Source organism: Panicum virgatum, chromosome 7K (assembly GCF_016808335.1).
Source record: "Panicum virgatum strain AP13 chromosome 7K, P.virgatum_v5, whole genome shotgun sequence".
NCBI classification, from domain to species: domain Eukaryota; kingdom Viridiplantae; phylum Streptophyta; class Magnoliopsida; order Poales; family Poaceae; genus Panicum; species Panicum virgatum.
Window position 1 is genome coordinate 51998258 of NC_053142.1, and position 19334 is coordinate 52017591.

Sequence of the window (19334 nt, forward strand, 5' to 3'; positions counted from 1 at the left end):
ATGCATCGAGATTGGTCTGAACCGAGCGACCTGAATCTCTTGAATTTCAACTGCAAGGAAAAATGAAGTTTTATTACGAGCTGATCTGACGATACATGACAAGACGTACTCTGCTTGCTGCTTGCAACATGGATTTCTCTTTTTTTTCGAGAGGTTGATTCCTCTTTTATATTTTTGATAGGTGGATTTTCTCTATTCGGCACCTCGGATAATGGAATGTTCCGCACGAGTGATACGCCCACCTGGATTCGATTCGCCCGCCACACGACGGACGATGCACCTCCGGCCCTCCCCCTCTCCTCCTCCCATTCTGCCTGGGCTGGGCTTAGGGTAGCACCTGCAGACCAACGGCCCAGCACCACAGATTGCCTCTCGTGCAGCCGTAGCCGTTTCAAATCTCTGGAGATGTACTCTCTACTCTCAAAAAAATCTCTGGAGATGCTAGCTCAAAGCCTCAGACCTCCCATGCATATATTGTACAGAATACTAGCAGGGAATCTATCAAGCACCAAAACGGGTAGAGAATACAACTATACAAGACAGGTAAAGAAATGCATTACTTTTCTGCACTTTACATCACCAAAAGGAGTTCCAGATACAGAGACAGAGTATACAGTAACATACAGTATCACAAGTATTATGGCTGCTTTAAACTCGAAGTTCTTCGTCTACCATCGCTAAGCCACCAGCACTGCCATTAAGCCTCGTGGCCAAAATGGTTAGCACGCTAACCTGACAAAGCAGCAGTTCCAAAAACCGCTCCAGCAAAATGCTTCTTCGGCGTTATGGATCCTAAGTAGGAAGGTACACGCTACCTGCATCTTCAGATAGTTAGATCCAGAGAAAATTCTGTGTGAACTGTACATCAGGTGCTCTATTGTACAAATTGTCAACGTAATATTGCTCCACAGGGTATGTCCCTGCAAAGAATCCAGAATTCCATTTGTATTGCTCAGTTGTGTCATATCATGTCCTCCAATATGGCCATAAACTTACAGCACTCTGCACGACTGCTCTTTTTCCCATGTAAAATACTGGATTTGTTGGGGGGGCAGACCAGTCAAACCATGGTGGCATCAAATCGTCTCACATACCAACAAATAAAGTGGAAATGGAAAGAAAGAGAGGGGAAGAAAATGTGGGAACCATAAATCATGATGGCGTGCCACACCATTTGGTGCTACCTAGTTGACTGCCATGTTGGCTAGTTCAGTTAAACAGCAATATGGAGAAGGTTACAGGTTTTATGAAGCCGGGAAAGTACAATGTCACTTAAGGGAGCTAAGTGTCACAAGAGTGCAAGCTTAGGAACTATAAACTATACTGGATGCTAGCTAGATCTAAACCAAGTGAACAGAGTGGGGGAGACAATTACCTGATAAGTTCCCTTCACATTTAGGAAGAATAACTCAAATTCTCAAACGAGCCACTGCTTCACATGAGGAAGCCTTCTATCGTCTTCTTTGCAATTTCCCGTGCATTCTTCAAAGAAGTTAGCGTGTTTGTTACATCATTATAGCTTTGAGCCAAAGTCATGTTCAGCAGTACCCTGCGACATGCTTCTGCTAATCCTTGGTAAGGCTGTGCACAAAGCAAACCAACTTTTGTGGAACTTTCAGATGGTCCATCCACCATTGCTGCATCCGCTGTCCTCCAAAGTTTGACCTCCTCACGCATGCTTAACTCTTCTTGTAGTTTGGCGGCCATGACCGATGCCCTCTTAATACACCTAGATGGAAGCTGAAAGGAGGATCGACCTCAGTAACCAAGGAATTGACATTTATGGGGGCTCATTACTTGTGTCTAACTTAAACAGTTACTCTTGCAAAACAGTACGTGAAAAGGACCCACTTCAAAAAATTAGCCGGTACATGCTATTGCAGAAGTTAGAGGGTTCATCCCTGCTACTGGAACAATGAACACAAGAGACTTTAGCTACAACGCACGCAACTGCAATGAGGCAGTGACAACAAAATTGAACCATATCTATAATCAGAAACCAGCAATCGCAATGACAATCAAAACACATGCATGAAAAAGTTACTGAAGAAGACAAAATAAAGAACTAGAAGACCATTTGACCCAACACCATGACAATTAAAGATTAGACCATACTTAGATGAACCGCAGCACATGAAACATTGAATATAAGCATGACTAACCTGTGCAAGCAGGGCAACGTTAAGACCAAAGCTTCTATCTGAAGCTCCAGCAACAAGTTTGTACAGGAAAGTAATTTCTCCAAGATCCTTTGACTCTGGACTAGTCTCCAATGGTTTATCAGTAACTTCCAAAAGCTTCTTTGTTACCAGATATGAAACATGGTATGCCCCAACAGAACCTACAAATTCTCTCTGAATGTCGAGAGTCCTTGGATAGTGAGTGACAAAAATGGAAATACATTTTTTCTCTTTGAGAAGATAGTGTAAAGTAGCATAAGCAATAGCAACGCCATCATGTGTGCTTGTGCCACGACCAAGCTCATCGATGATCACTAGAGATCGAGATGAGCAGTTATGCAATATGTTGGAAGTTTCATTCATCTCTTCATGGAAGGTACTTGTTCCTTGTTGAATACTGTCAGACGCACCCATCCGGGTATAAATTCCATCAACAACATGTAACATAGCTGATGAAGCTGGTACAAAGGAACCAACCTACAGAAGCCATGGCAATGTTTTTCAGGAATCATCTCAGGATCAAGATGAGTTTGAGTGTTTGATACAGCTGCTACTAAAAGAAATGACTCCTTTTACAAGAATTGTAGTGGAAGGCCTACTGGAATTAAAAAAAAAGATCTATTCATCCAGGGGTGGATCTAGGGCCCAGACTTCTCTCATCCCAAGACAAAATGGCCCACAAGGCCAGCACTAGCCCAGTTCGCAAAAAGGCCTAACTCATATCAAGGCTAATGTCTGCAGCTGAGTGGCTCATTTACTTAGGTTCTCATCTCCATGTGAGCACAACATAGCAAACACGGTTCAGCCCCATGTCCCAGACCAATTCTGGGTCCGACCCTGTATTCATCAATGCTTTTTCAACCTTTGACAAGGTCATACCTTATATACTAATCATGATATACACTGACAATGTGTTCCATTAAAGGATGTGATAAAATTTACCTGGGCTATCATGGTAATTAGTGCAACTTGGCGAATATAGCAACTCTTTCCTCCCATGTTTGGTCCTGTAACGATCTGGCAGTACTCACCATCTGCGTGAAGCTCTGTGTCATTTGGAACAAAGTTGTCCCCAAGCAAAGACTCCAGAACCTAGATCCCAACAGCAAAACTGTCACCTCATTGACAATAAACCTACAACGGCACCAGACTGGGAAAGGAAAAAAGAGACCATGTTCCACCTAGAGTAGCAAAGAAAAGATTGGAAGCTTGACAGCTCTTGAAATGTAGAAACAGTTGGATTTAAAGATCTGGAAGTTTCTAAAAAGCAATAAAAGGTTTTTATTGTCACAAATCTTTTTAGCAGTGATATATGGCCTAAGCCAGGCAATACAGTGGACAGGAAGGGGCAACCCATGTATGCACCCTAGTACAAGACCCACTGGATATTTTTAACATGGTCTGGAAGCATGATCCTAACCAGGTAAAAGTATCATTGTAACTCCTCTTTTAAATGTTCATAGTAAAGCACATTGTAATCTGAGATGTGAAGAAAGGTGGGCAATTTAACAATTGACATGACAGTGTGCAATTTGTCAGTAGTTGTAGCAATAGCATCTAGGTTATACAGTGAAGGAAAGAGAATAATTCCAGAATGAATTGTATTGGAGCCTTTGCCATGCTTAAATAGCACATGGCAAGACAAGATCAATCAGGCATTTACAAGGCCATTTACTTCTATTCAAGTGCTATTACCACGGAGCTAATTTGGGTAATTAAGGCTATAGCCAAAGCTATAATCAGTTTTGAAGACCTGTCTGATTGTGATCTTTACAAGGCTTTAACCCGAATATGAATAATCCAACAAACAGTATATGAATATCTGTCTTATATAGTGAACTATAAGGTATAATACAACCTTTTAAGCACACGTGCAGTTTTCACGCAACTAAACAAGAACTGAACCCCCAACAATTTAGTAGACTCTCATATTTCAAGGTTTTCTGTTTGTTTTCTTCTTAACTTTGAGATGCAGGAAAAGAAACTTGGCAGTGAAATACATACATAACTAAAAATGAAAGAAATATACTTCAATGATACCAGAATCCACCAGAAAGTTTACATGCAAAAGTACATTATACTGTTTGTGCTTTGCTGATCAAATTATGTGATCTTGTTACTATATTGCCAATGGTATGGAAAGTGAGTTACAATTACTAGAACTAACCGGATGGCGTCCATTTTTTATGTGAATCTGACTTGGTGCACTCTCATGGACAAAAATAGGTCGCACATAATTCTGCAACATGGAACAAAGGTTGGTGAACAATTTCTCAAGAGAACAGTGTCATGCATAAGGAGAGATGAATAATCATTAATCATTACATTCTGCTTTGCAAGAACAGTGAGTGAGTATAGGCAGTCCAGAGCTGCAAGAGACTCAACAGCTGCTTGAAACTGCACACAATACTTGCCGAAATCTTCGAGGAATTTATGCCACGAAGACCTGCAGATAACTGCTAGTTCCTCCTTAGCCAGCAATAGGTTATCCAGGTTCTTCAATATTTCAGGGGTGTGGTATCTGATGGTCTTTTTTGTGCTATTTATTTTTATCCAATTTGAAGGCACCCTTCTATCCACTGGTAGCTGCAGGCATACAACAGATAGTATTAATAATCTAATGAAGAAGACAGCCTTTTTTGTAGCTACTTGAGAATCCAGTTAACAATATTTGACGGTAGCTGAACTCAAAGCCACTTAACTTCGATCAAATTAGTCGATCCAGCTACAGTTTTAAACTCCAAGTTGCGAATACCAAGTTGCTTTCGGTACTCAACAATCAATAAGTCCAGTTTATGTTGGGCCATTTCTACATTTACATGACCTTCTGCAACCTATAAACAGATATGCAAGTATCAAGCATCAGAATGATAAGGGACGGTGTCAAAGAAAAAAAAACAGATAAACAACAAAAACAAGTTCAATTCACTAGAAGGGAGGGATTTGCCTCTGGGAAGTGATCTACAGATGCAACGAATAGGTTTAGCATATCTCCTTGATCAGCCGCATCTTTGTTAAGACAAGACAGAAGTTTCACTGCAGTATTTAGTACGGTGGATGACGAAGCTGTACTTATTAGCCTTCTCAGCAAAGAGGAGTGCACAGGTTTATGATGAGAGGAGACACTGTCAATATCCTCAAGAAAAAGCTTCTGCAGCTGCTTTCCAGCTGTGAGGATAGACTGGATAACACCAACAAACTGAAATGCAAACAATAGGCATAAGTGAACTAATGGTGTAATTACCAAGTCACCAGAATGTTATTTAGCAGGGAAGGATACACGAAATGATGAGAACAAAAATATTTGGATTGCAATCAACCAGAACAAAAAAGAAGAGCACATATTTCACCTCTTTAGCTGTGGCTTTGCAATGAAAAATCCTTGTTATTCCTCTTTGAATGTCAAGTGATTTTCCCAGCATTTCTAAAACGGATGAAAGGATAGTACTCAAATCGCTACGCGCCAAAGCTGTGCAACACCCATCCCCTCCGTCCTGTAGATTGTTAATTGAGTGCCGTGATCCCATTGACTCAGAAATCTCAGATACCGCATCATGACGAGCACAGATTAGATGTCGATCGCATAAAGGGTGTGTCAACTGCAAGAACATCGCATGATCAAAGAACAACAAAAGAACAGTTGAGATATTTTGAAATGTTATGCAATATATTTTGTTTAAGTGGAATGATACATCATGCAAGCATCCGTTTCATGTTGAGGCATAGACAACCTTACCCAGTTTCTAAACAATCTAGACCCAAAAGCTGTGCATGTATTGTTCATAGTTTGGAACAGAGACCCTTCTATTGTGCCATCTGAGTTGTTTTTCAACACCTGAAAGCACATTAGGTTTTACTTCATCAATTGAACAGAAGAGAAGCAGCTGTTCATAAAAGACCAACTCTAGGCCTCCTGTTCACTGTATGGGAGAAAGAATTTATTGTCCACTAAATTATCCACAAAGCTAAAAGACAAACACAGACTTGGAAAGTAAAAATCAGAAATATCCAAACAGAAACTTTTACTCTGAAAGTATCGTAAAAGATTCTACCTCAAGTTGTTGAAGAGTATTTGCTGATAAGGACATTTCAGTATCTGCAGAAAATGGCCGGAATGAAGAACCAAAGCATATTATCCTTTCCATGCCGAAAACCTTGAGATACCGAACTGATAGTGCTAATGCTTGAACGACTAGCTCTGGCATAGCCATGACACCCTAATTTCAATCAATGGTAATTATTATTATAAACACCATAAACTACATTATGAAAAATTGATGATAGGCACATGGTGAGGTCAGGATAATAGTGAATACACGACAACACCACTAAAAATAGAATTAAAAGGATAACGGTACCTCAATCCCACAAAGATTGGTGTCATCATCATTTGTTTCCATCGGTTGGCTGTCATCTTCAACCCTAGAAGTATTGTCCACAGACTTCTCAAATAAAGTCATCAGTTCAGCCAAAGCGCCACTCTCGCCAAAACAAAAACATGATGCACGCTCAACCCGCACATTAGAGGCCGTTCCCACATATGCTGTCATCACCTACACAACAAGAACAGGCAGAGGATATTGATATCCAGATAAATCTGGAAGAGTTCTACTCAAATTGGCAAGAACTTCAAACGAAGTAGATCGAGTAGCATATTGGGGGGGAAAACACCATCAGGAGAATAGTTTACTTAGAGCAAATCTGGCATCAAGAAAAAGCAATGACAATTTATAGTGGATATGAACTTGGCATCAATTCGAAACAGAGAAAAATGATTATTCGATTAGTGGAGACAGAAAACTGTGCCATGAATACTACCAAAATACACTAACATTGAATTGTTTGTAGTTCTTGCCATTTTGCAAGCAACCGTAACGTCAAATTGAACCTGTGGTGTCCCACGGACACATGCAATTTTTCTAGATTAAGAATCCATACAGCATGTCCAACACAACTATTTAGCTAGCGATCTGAATGACCAATTAGTTAGTGTTGTATTATACATGGTAGCAGTGAATTGTCTGTGCTCAGACCGTTTTGGTAGCAACAATATTGTCAAATTGAGCAATATGTTGTCTCAGGGACACACGCAGCATTCCAAAACCATGTGGCATGACGACACAACAATTCAGCAAACAATCAGAAATTGACATGTCATTGTGAAATTAGCTAAAACTCTGATTAGTTGCCTAGATAACTACAAGCTTCCATTAACAAACCACACTAACCATGAAAAATAAGCGAAGCATTGAGAGGAAGAACGTACAGAATCTAGGATCAATTAGTTAGTGTTATATATTATACATGGTAAAGATAGGATAAGCTATCATGTGAAGAGGGGAAAAAACATCTCAAAAACTTACAACTTGAACATCAGCACATTAATGACTAAAATCAATGGACTGATAATTCTTGTCAGTTACCTACCTTCTCTGTGGCGAACGTAAGTGGCGTTCCGAGGATGACCTCGACGGGCGCCAATCCAAGCAGCACAGCTTCGAGCCCACTCCTGGAGGCGGTGTCCATGAATTCCCCGTGCACGACCTCGCCGGTGGACACCTCGATCGCCACAACCCCAACCTTCACATCGAACCCCTCCCTCCCCGTCGCCTCCACCTCCTTATCCACCACGCAGACGAGGTACCTGCTCCCCTCCTCAGGCGCGGCGCCACCACCCTCCAGCTCGCCTGCCGCGGCCTCGATCGTGGCGCGCGTGTACACCGCGGACAGCTCGCGCGCGAACGGCGCGGCCGCTGCGCCCCCACCCTTCTGCGCGGCCGCGGCAGCCTTGATGGCGGCGGTCTCGGTCTGGCGCACGACCCCGACCTTGTGGCCCGCGGCGACGAGGCGGCGGACGTGGAAGCCGAGACGGAAGGTGGGGACGCTGGCGGTGAGGAAGCTGCGGTCGGGGTGGGCGACGATGCCGAGCACCGCGGCGGCGACGGCGGCGTCCTCGCCGAAGAAGCGGAAGCGGTATCCGACCTCGACCATGAGGAGGACGTCGGGGTGGCGGGCCTTGAGGTCGACGACCTGCTGCTCCAGCGGCGTGTAGCCCTTGCCGCCGCCGCTGCCACCGGTAGGGTTGAGGGGGTGCGGCGGCGGCGCCTGGTGGAGCGGCTCGAGGAGCCTGCGGCGGACGGCGTCACGGGAGGGAGGGGTGGGATTGGGCCGCTTGGCGGCGGGGGATTTGGGGGAGAGGGAGAGAGCCCGCGCGCGCTTGGCTGGGGAGAAGGAGGCGACGGTGGAGACGGGCGGATTCGCTGCGGAGGGTTTGGGGTTGGGCGGCGGCGGCGGGTCGGGGGTGGCGGAGGAGGGCGCGGGCTTGGGGGAGAAGAAACGGGAGAGGACTTGCTGCTTCGGCTTGCCCATGGCGCGGCGGCGATGGCGGTCTTGCCGCTGGTGAGCGCGGGAAATGAGGGGAGGCGCGGGCGGCAGCGAGCAACGCAAAGTGTTTTTGAGGGGTTCAGGGCAGGCTTCAGGGACAGCGGACTGCACCCGGAAGCCGCCGCGGATTCAGGAACCCGATTCAAAAAAAAAAATTCAGGAACCGGCGCTGTTGGCGCCGTTTAGTTGCAAAACTCAAAATTCAAAAAAAAAAATTCCGGCACCTGCAAGAGACTTAAATCTAGACGAAATAAAAAACGCATTGCGACTGCTGCCTGTAAATCGCGAGCCGAATCTAATGAACCTAATTAGACCGTAATCAGACACTAAATTGCTACAGTAATGCTACAATAACATCCTCTAATGCCGGATTAATTAGGCTCATTACATTCGTCTCGCGATTTACAGACGAGTTCTGTAAATTATTTTGTGATTAATTTATGTTTAATACTTCAAACATAAAAAGATGTCTTTTCAAAAACTTCACGGAGCGCAACTAAACAAGGCCTAGCCATGGATTGCGACAACTCGTAGATTCCGCTGACAGTCCAAAAGCTGATGGTTGTTTATTAGTGACATTTTTTTTCGAGTAGATGTTTAGTGGCATTGATTTCAGTAGAAGAGAGACTATTTAGGCATCACTTCTCATATTGCAACAGACAATGCCCGCGTCAGGAATTTAATGAGCAATGCAAGTTCGTGCGCGGTGCGCCGATACTAGAAGGATAAACAAGAGCTCTCATCTCCAAATCACCGGTCTATACGAGATGGCAGGCATATGCCCCAGTTTTGAATGCATCTGGTCATATACTCCGTATATGCCCACAACCTCTTCCAGAGTTCCAGCGTCCCCGTCCCCGTACCTGTAGCTGCTTGTCCATGTCTGTGATGGGTTCTTACGCTTGCGCTTCCTAGTATGCTCTGTTGTCGACTGGGTCTCCGGTGGTAAGTGTTAGCTTCGCCTGACAAGCTAAAACCAAAGGGCTCAAAATCACATTATGTTCGTACCCAGTAATAAAACCATTTGCACTCATCATTACACAAGGATTAGTGAATCATGATGATAACGATGGAACGAGATGTTTTCAAATATCCAATCATGTGTACTCTTATCATCTATCCTAACTTCCCAAGACAAGATGTGCCAATGTGCATGTTTACAGCTTACACGGGACACGGGTTGCTCCGTGCAGATAAACATTACAAGCTCCAAGACCAAAAAAAAAAAACATGGCATCCCGAAGAGCTGGTGAAGTTACAACATAATCCAATGCGGCAGAACAAGCATACAGACGAACATCTACACAACCAGTTAGCATGACAGAACAAGCAACAACAATCTAACATACAGTACATCACGCACCAGCTTGTAACAGAATATGCCAACAAAATACAGTCAGAAATGCATGTCTAGATTGTTGTAGTCTAGATAAAATTCCGGCATGGTGAAATAAAATCAGTCATAATACGTCGATCCGCTGGCTCAGCACATGTCAAAGATCCATCTCAACATAAGTCTGACAAAAGAGCAGCCTCCGCCAAACTAATCTTCCTGTCTTGCTGCCCTAAGAACTAACCATGTTGAACTGGAACCTAGAAAGCTGCTGGGGGATGGTGGAGATGACAGGCCCGTACCGCTGGATCAATGTATACAAAACAAGGTTAAGATACATAAATTTGTAACAAGTTCTAAAAAGTACGATGCAATAACAAAATTAACACTGCAGGCGATGATAAGGCTCACTAGAATCTGAATAAGAATCTCAAGAACTGAAAGTTCAACTAGTATCCTATTAACATGTTTTCTTATAGATAAATTTGGTGAAGAAGCAAGTAAACTTCTGCTGCTGGCACCACAGAGCAATGCATTGATTAAAGAAGTAAGAAATAAAGCAAAGAGATACAAAAAGAACGAGGTAAATCAGAACAACATATGTAATATTAATATTAATACTCTATCTTGACTACAGAAATATATGCAGACATATTCCGCATTACATTCAAATGGGCAAGTAAAGGTTACAAACTTTTTTGTGTAGGGCCATGGCGACAATGGAACTGAACTCTATTACATTACCTGAACATTGTCGTAGAGTTCAAACAGTGGAACAGCCAGCAGCTTCAAATTCCTTGGAACAGCGAAATACTCTCTTTCAGAAAGGTGAACAATGAAAAGCTTCTTGCACTCCTGCTCAACAAATAATTCGTTTCCATAATGATCCCAACAATAGAAGGTCCGAAAAATGCTCCTAAAGCAAGAATGTACCTTGGGTTTGGTGATATGCGGAGGGCAGTAAGGATACATCACAGTCTCAAAGTTTGGCCTCCACCACACAGCAACACACTCTCCGACCTGAAAGTAGCAAGCATGTTATACCTTTTAATGGGAGGAGAATTATGCTGCACTAGCTCTACTTTTTGAACACTCCGCATATTCTTAAAGACATGTAGAAAAAAGAACAGTACCCCAAATTTTGCTTTTGGCAGATACTGAGCAATGAGCATATATACGCTAAAGTACATGCTGAATACTTGATTTCCATCTTATGATGAAAGATCACCATCAACCAAAACACATCTAACATACATCTACATGAATATTTCAATGTGAAGTACATGGGGAAAGATAGCTGCACAATAAGCAAAGAGAGTATGCCAGTTTGTATATCACATCTTCAAACCTGTGACAGTATTAATGTGCAAATAATCAACCATGCCACTGTTTCAACAGGGCTATGTTTAAAATACAGATTTGCTATTATATGCCTTAAATAACAAAAAGGCAACAGCAAGCATGATAAATAGCGAGTTTAGGGAGGCAGAAAGTCTGGACCTACAGTTCGTTTTTCTCCTTCTCTAGATTAACATGGAATCAACCTATATGAATGTTGGGATGCACATGTTCAGGAGCATTCAAGGCTACCATGCAGATAATTATTACTCAACATAATAGAAACAAGAGAACAGTCAGATACAACTAATTTCTGACTATTTGAAGTATGCCATAAGCCCATAACTAATTCATAACAGCTAATAATCTGTTCAACAAACTACCTGCCAGTTAGGTGGAAAGGAAGGTGAGTTCACTGCAAGTTTGCTGCACAGCTTTCTTTTGAGACCCTCAATTTCTGCAAATTCCATTCACAAATGTCAGTAAACAAATACATAACTACATAAAACTAGCATTAGAATGGATCATACAGAAGCTGGGCACAAATACTCACCATTTTCTCCAGGCTTCAACCGTCCACCAGGAAGTTTGCAAAATGTATTTCCGATTTGCAGGAGCAGTATGTGGGGGTGGTTGTGCTCTTGCACCTATATAGGCAAGTTTTAAGTGAAGATTTAGTTTGTTTTTTCAAGCTACAAAGATCATAGGCTAATTATCAAAAGTTACTAGAAGTTTGCCAACACTTTGATATTCAAGCACAAAAAGAAGCCTTATCGAGGAAATACTCGTAAAACGAAAAGAGATACATACCAATAGGATTGCTTCAACACTTGTGCGCATTCCTTCTTTCATGTAGCTGTCATTCACAGGAGTGAGTACCAATTAGCTTATAGTGCATTGGATGGAACCAGTTTACAAGAAGATAACTAGCAAGGTAGCCTGACTTTTGGAAGATTCTTATAAAGACAAATAAAATATAGACGACATAATCACTGCTGTTAAGACAAACAAGCATTGACATCTTATAATATAATAACTTTGAATTAAAATAGGATATATATATATACAATGAACAGAATGAGACATTATTCATTTCCATCCTGGTTGGCAATCTGCTTCTGCACCACTGTCTCACAAACACAATTGCATGGTAAAACTAGTTGCGGCGTGCTCGAGTAAATAAAGTGGTGGCTCGTGGTAATAGAATGATTCAACCAGCACCACTTAAAACCCTGGAACTATTTACCAGGTTTTAGCAATTTTTTTCAGCATGGTTTCTCTTTCTTCCCCACTGCTGACTATCAAAATACCCACCCAATACTGCCACAACTCAAGAGTAGGCAATTGAAATAACCTAAAGCAGGATGGGACAATGTCCTAACTTGCAAGCAAAAGCATTCTAACTTCTCTTATTCTGCTGTTACTGAAAAACTGCAGTCCAACATCCTTCTACCCACCTCCCAAATCCACTCAACTGAAACTTGACCGCAAAAATAACAATCAACAGAATCCAAACTGAACACAATATTTCCATAAATAGTCACGACCCATTTTTTCTCCCTTCGAGGAGCCATGACGCATAGTGCATATTAGGCTAGAACACCCAGCAAAAATCATATGCTTATCGAGGTGATTTCCAGAAATTGCCAGTTAAGTTGCAGCAATGTCGGTGCATGCAGAGGATTCAACAAGTTGCCTAGTAGTTTCCAGTTCAAGCACCTCGCTTCGCTAACTAGAAAACTTAGAGTTCTGTGATCTGGGCGCTAAAGCGCTAGGGTTTAGGGTTCCCGACGAGAACAGGAAATCTAGGGTTTGGGTCAGGTCGGCGGAGCCGGGGGCCAAACCGAAGACGGGCGCGGCGGAGACAAACACTTACTTGACCTTCATGCGGGCGAGGCGGTCGGCGACGGAGGTGTCCTTCTCCATCTTGGGCTCCTTGGTGCCGAACGTGTAGTTGGCGAGCGGGTACACGTTCACCACAGGCGACGAAGAGCTCACCATCTTCTCCCCCTCTCCCTGCTCCTCCGCTCCAAAGAGATCTCCTCTTGCTGCGGGGCTCCGGCGGTCGCCGGAGGCGACGGGGTGGCGGCGGGCAGAGGCTGGTGGGCTTTGGTCGGATCGACTCGGGTTGGGGAAGCGCAGTGAAGGGTCTCGGGCTCGATCACAACTATAAGGACTCTGGAGTCTGGACAGGCTGGTGGTGGGCTTTGGTCGAATCGACTCGTGTTTGGGATCGGGCGGTTCAGTGTTTTACTAAGGATGGACGGACGGGATGGTGCGGGACACCGAAACTTGCTAGTGTGGGCCGTCCGATCTGATCCATCTCGAAGCTACAGGTGCCTCCTAGTTAGTCACACCGTTTCATGATGCACGATTATGAAAGAGGGTCAAATCGAGCATCTCCATCCAGCAGACCACATATCCCTTTCTCCAATACCCAAAATCTGCTCTTAAAATAATGAAAGATGCTCTAGCAAATTACCAATTCCATCACCCATATAAAAAATTGGCAATTGCCAAAACACACCTCCCTCTCCCTCAAATGTAAGGAGTTTCTCCCTCCACCCTATTCAGTTGCTACAAAAAAATATAAAAAATATTATTGATAATGAAGAGAGAAAATATATAGGGTATGAGAGTTTGCTGGAGATGCTCTAACAGCATCTCCAGCAAATTGCTTATCTCTCATACTCTATATATTTTTTATATTTTTAGTAGCAAGTGTTTTAGCAAATTTCCTCAAAAGATAGTGTGGAGGGAGGAATCCTTGCATTTGAGCGGGAGGGAGGTGTGTTTTGGCGATCCCCAATTTTTTTTGCATTGGCAATGAGATTGATAGTCTGCTGATGCATTCCTCATTACTCAAAGGATAAGTTTTTGGTATTAAAAAGAGGAATAGATAATCTGCTGGAGATGCTCTATCTTAAAAAAATGACCTTAAAATTAAAATTTAAATCCAGATACTTGCCATCCCTCTCTCTCTCTCTGAACAAATATCCAAAGGAACCATGGAGTCACGGTACAGCACACTGCTCTGCAACAATGGACGAACATCTCAAAGCAGTGATGCTGGTAGTGACTGGAGTAGAATGTTGAAACGAAACTTCGATGCTCACAATTCACAAAGCCATCAAAACTAATTTACAAGGTGCAATCTGCTACTCTTGCTGAATAATGTTTTCCCAGCACGAACAATAGCCCAAATTGCCACTGCAAGTTCAGGAATGAACCCTATAAACTTTGTATAGTTTCAGATTTCAGCTAAATGTATTCAGCAACAAAATCAGTACTACCATATATAACCAACTCTGTTCATGTCGATGCCACACACATCTCATCACCGCTTGACTGAACTAGACCACCCATTGTCGCTTCCTCGGCTGATCCGAGGCCAGCTTCAATCCTACACCAGCCAAGCAGTGCCCTCCAGACTTCAGAATCAGGTCGGCAAGGCATGCCCTGGAGCACGGCCACTGCTTCGTCGACATGGCCGTTGCAGGAGAGCAGATCGATCAAGCACCCATAGTGCTGCAATGACGGCGGAATGCCGTAGTCCTTGTGCATCATGTCAAACAACCTGCGGCCTTGGTCAACGAGATAGCTATACCTGCATGCCAGCAGGACGCCCATGAAGGTGAAATGGTTGGGCTGGAAACCTTGTTTCCGCATGAGATCAAACAGCTTCAAGGCATCGTCAGCTTGTCTGTGCACGGCGAGGGCTCTGATCGTAACGTTCCAGGAGAAGACATCCTTCCTGTCCATCTTGAAGAAGACAACCAGTGCACGGGCTATGTCACCGCACATGGCGTACATTTCGATCAAGGCCGTCCCAACCTCAGCGTGAACCTGGAGCGCCATAGTCACCAGGTTGGCATGGATCCATCTGCCCATCCTCAGTTTCCTCAAGTTCTCGCAAGAGAAGAGAACCGAGACAACAGTGAAGCTGTCAGGGAGGAGACCTTCAAGCAGCATCCGAGGGAACATCTGGATCGCCTGCCGGAACCTTCCATGCTTGGTGTAACTCGAGAGGATGCAGTTCCAGGACACCAGGTTCCTTGCAGGCATCCGGTTGAACAGACTCCTCATGCCGACGAAATCCCCTGCATCAGATAGCGCCCTGATCATCGTCGTCCACGATATGATGTTCTTCACAGGCATTCTCGCAAACAGCTCCTTTGCTGCCACGAGGTCCGCCGCCTTGACGTATGCGGTGAGCATCGCGTTCCAGGACACGACGTCCCTCTCCGCCATGGCATCAAACAGCTCCCGCGCCGACTTGATATCTCGAGCCTTGGCGTACTCCGACACCATCCTGTTTGACAGGCCGACGGACTTGATAGCGAAGCCGTCCAACACCCTCCTCGCGTCGCCCAGCGAGCCACTGGCGACGTAGAACGCGAGCAGCGAGCTGCCGACGGCCGGCACGGCGTCCAGCCCCTCCTTGAGCGCCCGGCAGTGCACCGCCTCGGCGCCCCGCCACATCTTGAGCCTCGCGCACGCGTCCACGACGTACGGGTAGGTGAAGCTGTCGGGGACGAGGCCATCCCCACGGCGCGTCATTTCGGCGAACAGATCGAGGGCGCGGTCGTGGGGGCCGTGGTAGGCGCAGCCCCGGATCATGGCGTTGTAGAGCGCGACCGCGTCAGGTCCCCCGGAACGAGGAGAAGAGCAGGTCCGCGTGCGCCATGTCGCCGAGCTCGGTGGCGCGGCGGACGAGGAGGGCCCGCAGGCCCGGGAGGGAGGCGGTGGAGGCAGGAGGTGAGGAGCAGGCCATGGATCTGGTCGAGCTGCCGCTTGCTGGCGCAGTCCTTGAGGAGGATCGGGACGCGGTGGGAGAGCTGGAGGCTCATGGCCTCATATAAGCAGGCGGCGGCGGAGATGGACGGGGTGAGGACTATCGGGTGTGAGGGTGCGGTGGCCGGAGTCACCGGCGTCTGTGATTTCATCGGGCGATCCTATCCCCATGTGCCTCTAGATTCGCTCTGGTGGCTGCATGTGTATGCGTCTATCTTATTCTTTGGTAGAAACTGAAATGGATGTGCCTTGAACCAATTCATGTCAATTTCTCAACATTTTTCAGACGATGTCGTACTGACGTGCTCCTTTCCTTTGATGCGGGCTTGCAACAGTCTTGCACAGCAACGTGACCTCAACGCGTGCCCACGGTGACCTCATCAACGACAATGGATCCGACCAAAAAGGATCGGAACCAGGATCCGCCATCCAAAAGCAGACACCCAAAAATTGATCTGTGGAAACCGACGGAATTTGTGAACCTTTTGCCCAAGGAACAGCGTGAGAAGAAAGTGACAGATTGTCACACCCCTCACTGCCAAGATATGGGATACACGTACGTACGTGACTCTAGCAATGCCAAATTCAGGGCTTGTTTGTTTGGTGCCCTGGCAAAGCTGCCTGGCCCAGGCAGTGAGCTCAGGCGTCCGATTGTGGTGGCCTGGGGTCAGGATCGCTGCCTGGGCGGCCTGCTGCATCCAAACAAGCCCTCATTCATTCAGTTGTAACATGTTAACATTATGATGTTGCATAAGTATAGGATTGCATGAAAAAAGTTACTAGTTACTGCACCATCGTTCTTGCTGCATAGGTATTAGGTAGTAGCTGCAACAAGAGGAACCAGTAAATTAAGGTACACTGACGAAGTAGCACGCCCTTACTCGGGTGAATTCAGTACTCTTCAACCAAACGCAGCAAGGAGCAGGCTGCAATTTCACTCTCAGCCTTTGTTATTACTCCAGCGCGCCGTCGTCGTCGTCGTACTGGCCGGCCGCCGCGTGCCCGCCGCCACCGGCGTCCGCCATGACGACGTCGACGAGGAAGTCGAACAGGTCGGTTTTCTGCACGGCCGTGGCGACGTCCTCCTTGTGCACGGTGCGGCGCTTGCCCTCGAGCGTGGCCGCCCAGGCGCGGCGCGTGAGCTCGGCGATGAAGAGCTCGCACGCCTTGGAGAACACCACGGGCGCCTCGCCGGAGATCATCCTGGCGCCGCCGTCCGCGGTCTCCCCCGCCGAGCGCTTCATGATCTTCTTGATGCGCGCCAGCGGGAGCGCGTGCGGCCCCGTCCGCGCCGACACCCCGCCGCAGAAGATCCCCGAGTACGGCCTCGCCTGCCTCATGCTGGTGGTGGAGGTGATCGCGCTCGCCGTCGCCGCCGGTGCAACGATCGCCGGGATGAAGAGAAGAGCAATAAGAGATGGATGTTATATATACGCATGTGGGGTTTGACCCTGCAAGGAGTGAGGTGAAGGGAAGCGCGTCGCTGCCCAAGGCCGGCAATGGAGGCGGCCGGCCGGCTGCTTCGACAAGGACCGGCAGTAGAGTAGAGAGACGCGGATAAACAAAACAAAGAGATTATTTATGCGATGGAGAGTACGTAGGGGGAGTAGCTAGAGAATTGATTTGGACGTAGCTTTCGCCTGTACTGTGCGGTCAGATTTGGACGCTGCTGCTTGCATCCTTGCGCGCTGCTGCCCTCTTGCACTCTTGCTTGCATCACAGCACTTGTCACCCAGACTGCGATTGCGATGGCGAGAGAGCTTGCAGGAAGCACAGAAACGGTCAGGGCTCACGAGCTGCTTCGTCAAATATCAAGTAGAGGGTGTCACTAGGATATTATTTGGGCAACAATTCAACGCTATTCATGACTGAAAACTGTTCAGATCTTCAGTTCTCTATTGCAATTGCAAATGTGCAACGCCAAATTGCTTTCTTTCAGTTCACTACTTCACTTACGAAAGGGGCTAAACCAGCAACAAAAACACACACGGATACGGATTGATTTGATGAGAGCCTGAGGTCAGGCGAAGATGGGATCAGGAAGAAGATGCCCTTCCCGGGCTGATTCTACCCGGCGGAGTTCATCGATCGGAGCCCTGCTTAATTGCCGAGCTCCAGCGAGCCTCACTACTTTCTTTTTTTTTTTTTGAATAACAGGCGGGAGCACTGTCAAATCGTATAAGAAGGAGAAGCAGAAGTTCATAGCACTGCCAAAACAGGCAGGAGCACTGCCAAAGCAATGGGTACAGTATTGTAGTCTCAAGCTCTGAGGTGGCAATTTTCATGTACAGTAGCCTGTTAGTTCTGATATGGCTTGGTGCATGGTCTTGTACAAATGTTACCTAAAAAACAATTTGTTTGAGAATTCTTTAGTGTTGCTACTTAGATGGGTCTTAGTTATGAGCATTTCATGAATCAACTTTTTCCTGCCTGTATCAGGAAAAAAAAAATAGTGTCATAGAAGTCTGTAACTCCTAGCTACTCGACGTTAGTGACCACAGTGTTGAGCTTTGTTTATGACGGTCCTGCCAACCGGTATCTAATTCATTGTATTGTGGCAATGTTACAAAACAATGTTTCCTGTTATTAATTTATTACATGTTTCTAACAAATATGCTGTTTTTGTTATACTATCAGACATTGGCTTTGTTCAAAGGAAGCGTGGCCGTGGTGATACAACATTGTCCATGAGCTGCTTTGACAAAATCACTCGCTGGAGTGCTGTTGGAATTCAAGGTTTGCTGCCCAAGATCATCCCTTTTAACATCCTGCGTGTGAACCAGTCCAAGGATCCCAGATTTGGTTGTGAAAAGCGTGTTGGGTTTCTGTTGCAGGATGAGGCTCATGAGTACAGCATACGCTTGAGCTTCTAAGAAAGGCCCCGGCCCATTCTTCAGCTTCTGCCGTGGCAAGCCTGCATGGCTTGACTCGTTTGCAGTTTCAGAGGTCAACCGGTGCAGCTCGCTGGGATCAAACTACATTTTGCACGGTTGCTTCAGTCTTTAACTAGGCTTAGAACTTGAGCACGTATGATTTCAAAGTATAGCTAGCTAGGAACCATGGCTGCAAAACCATGTAATGTTTTTGTAGCGTTGGGGCCTGGTCTAATTTTGTCCCGGTATACTAGTTTTGATTTATTTTTTTTGAAAAGCTACTAGTTTTGATTCTCATTTGGCATTCAAGAGATGATAAGAGTATCCTGAAATAGGCTAATAAAGGCTTTGCTAGTATAGAATAGGGAATCTCCGTGACCGGCTCCAACTGCACGCTGGACACCGATTCCTGCACGGTTCAGGAGGGGCCTG

The 19334-nt window shown here is 45.6% G+C and overlaps 4 protein-coding genes across 6 annotated transcripts; all 4 read right to left on the bottom strand.

Moving 5' to 3' along the window:
• Nucleotides 1-531: 531 nt before the first annotated feature.
• On the bottom strand, nt 532-8594 carry LOC120642153 (DNA mismatch repair protein MSH3-like). Of its 3 annotated transcripts, none has more exons than XR_005662520.1 (13): nt 7608-8594; nt 6539-6733; nt 6233-6397; nt 5917-6015; nt 5531-5779; nt 5128-5379; nt 4883-5014; nt 4506-4766; nt 4348-4419; nt 3123-3272; nt 2163-2657; nt 1376-1740; nt 532-815 (listed from the first exon to the last, which is right to left on the bottom strand). XR_005662520.1 is itself a non-coding variant. In XM_039918568.1 (12 exons), exons 1-12 carry the CDS (start codon nt 8547-8549, stop codon nt 1435-1437), a joined length of 3318 nt encoding a protein of 1105 aa, XP_039774502.1. In that variant the 5' UTR covers nt 8550-8594; the 3' UTR covers nt 1129-1434. The 3 variants fall into 3 exon arrangements, 1 of the variants encoding a protein (XP_039774502.1); XR_005662521.1 differs by having other exon boundaries at nt 532-920; XM_039918568.1 differs by lacking the exon at nt 532-815 and having other exon boundaries at nt 1129-1740.
• A 1017-nt stretch (nt 8595-9611) lies between these two features.
• Nucleotides 9612-13460, bottom strand: LOC120642154 (pre-mRNA cleavage factor Im 25 kDa subunit 2). The gene is made up of 7 exons (XM_039918569.1): nt 13112-13460; nt 12046-12091; nt 11789-11882; nt 11619-11692; nt 10831-10917; nt 10642-10752; nt 9612-10201 (listed from the first exon to the last, which is right to left on the bottom strand). Exons 1-7 carry the CDS (start codon nt 13234-13236, stop codon nt 10130-10132), a joined length of 609 nt encoding a protein of 202 aa, XP_039774503.1. The 5' UTR covers nt 13237-13460; the 3' UTR covers nt 9612-10129.
• A 1087-nt stretch (nt 13461-14547) lies between these two features.
• LOC120640394 (pentatricopeptide repeat-containing protein At3g29230-like) lies at nt 14548-15855 on the bottom strand. The gene has a single exon (XM_039916223.1). It carries the CDS (start codon nt 15853-15855, stop codon nt 14548-14550), a length of 1308 nt encoding a protein of 435 aa, XP_039772157.1.
• Nucleotides 15856-16761: 906 nt separating this feature from the next.
• On the bottom strand, nt 16762-17539 carry LOC120643163 (nuclear transcription factor Y subunit C-2-like). The gene has a single exon (XM_039919681.1). The coding sequence runs from the start codon at nt 17367-17369 to the stop codon at nt 16983-16985; it is 387 nt and encodes a 128-aa protein (XP_039775615.1). The 5' UTR covers nt 17370-17539; the 3' UTR covers nt 16762-16982.
• Nucleotides 17540-19334: the final 1795 nt, after the last annotated feature.

Coding starts and splice junctions, on each gene's coding strand:
- LOC120642153 (XM_039918568.1), bottom strand. CDS start 8,549: ATGGGCAAGCCGAAGCAGCAAGTCCTCTCCCGTTTCTTCTCCCCCAAG. Junction 6,016..6,232: donor ATACTCTTCAACAACTTGAG/GTAGAATCTTTT, acceptor ATGTGCTTTCAG/GTGTTGAAAAACAACTCAGA. Junction 4,420..4,505: donor CTGTTCTTGCAAAGCAGAAT/GTAATGATTAAT, acceptor TCCATGTTGCAG/AATTATGTGCGACCTATTTT.
- LOC120642154 (XM_039918569.1), bottom strand. CDS start 13,236: ATGGTGAGCTCTTCGTCGCCTGTGGTGAACGTGTACCCGCTCGCCAAC. Junction 11,693..11,788: donor GTTGAAGCCTGGAGAAAATG/GTGAGTATTTGT, acceptor TGGAATTTGCAG/AAATTGAGGGTCTCAAAAGA. Junction 10,918..11,618: donor CCTTTCCACCTAACTGGCAG/GTAGTTTGTTGA, acceptor TGCTACTTTCAG/GTCGGAGAGTGTGTTGCTGT.
- LOC120640394 (XM_039916223.1), bottom strand. CDS start 15,855: ATGATCCGGGGCTGCGCCTACCACGGCCCCCACGACCGCGCCCTCGAT.
- LOC120643163 (XM_039919681.1), bottom strand. CDS start 17,369: ATGAGGCAGGCGAGGCCGTACTCGGGGATCTTCTGCGGCGGGGTGTCG.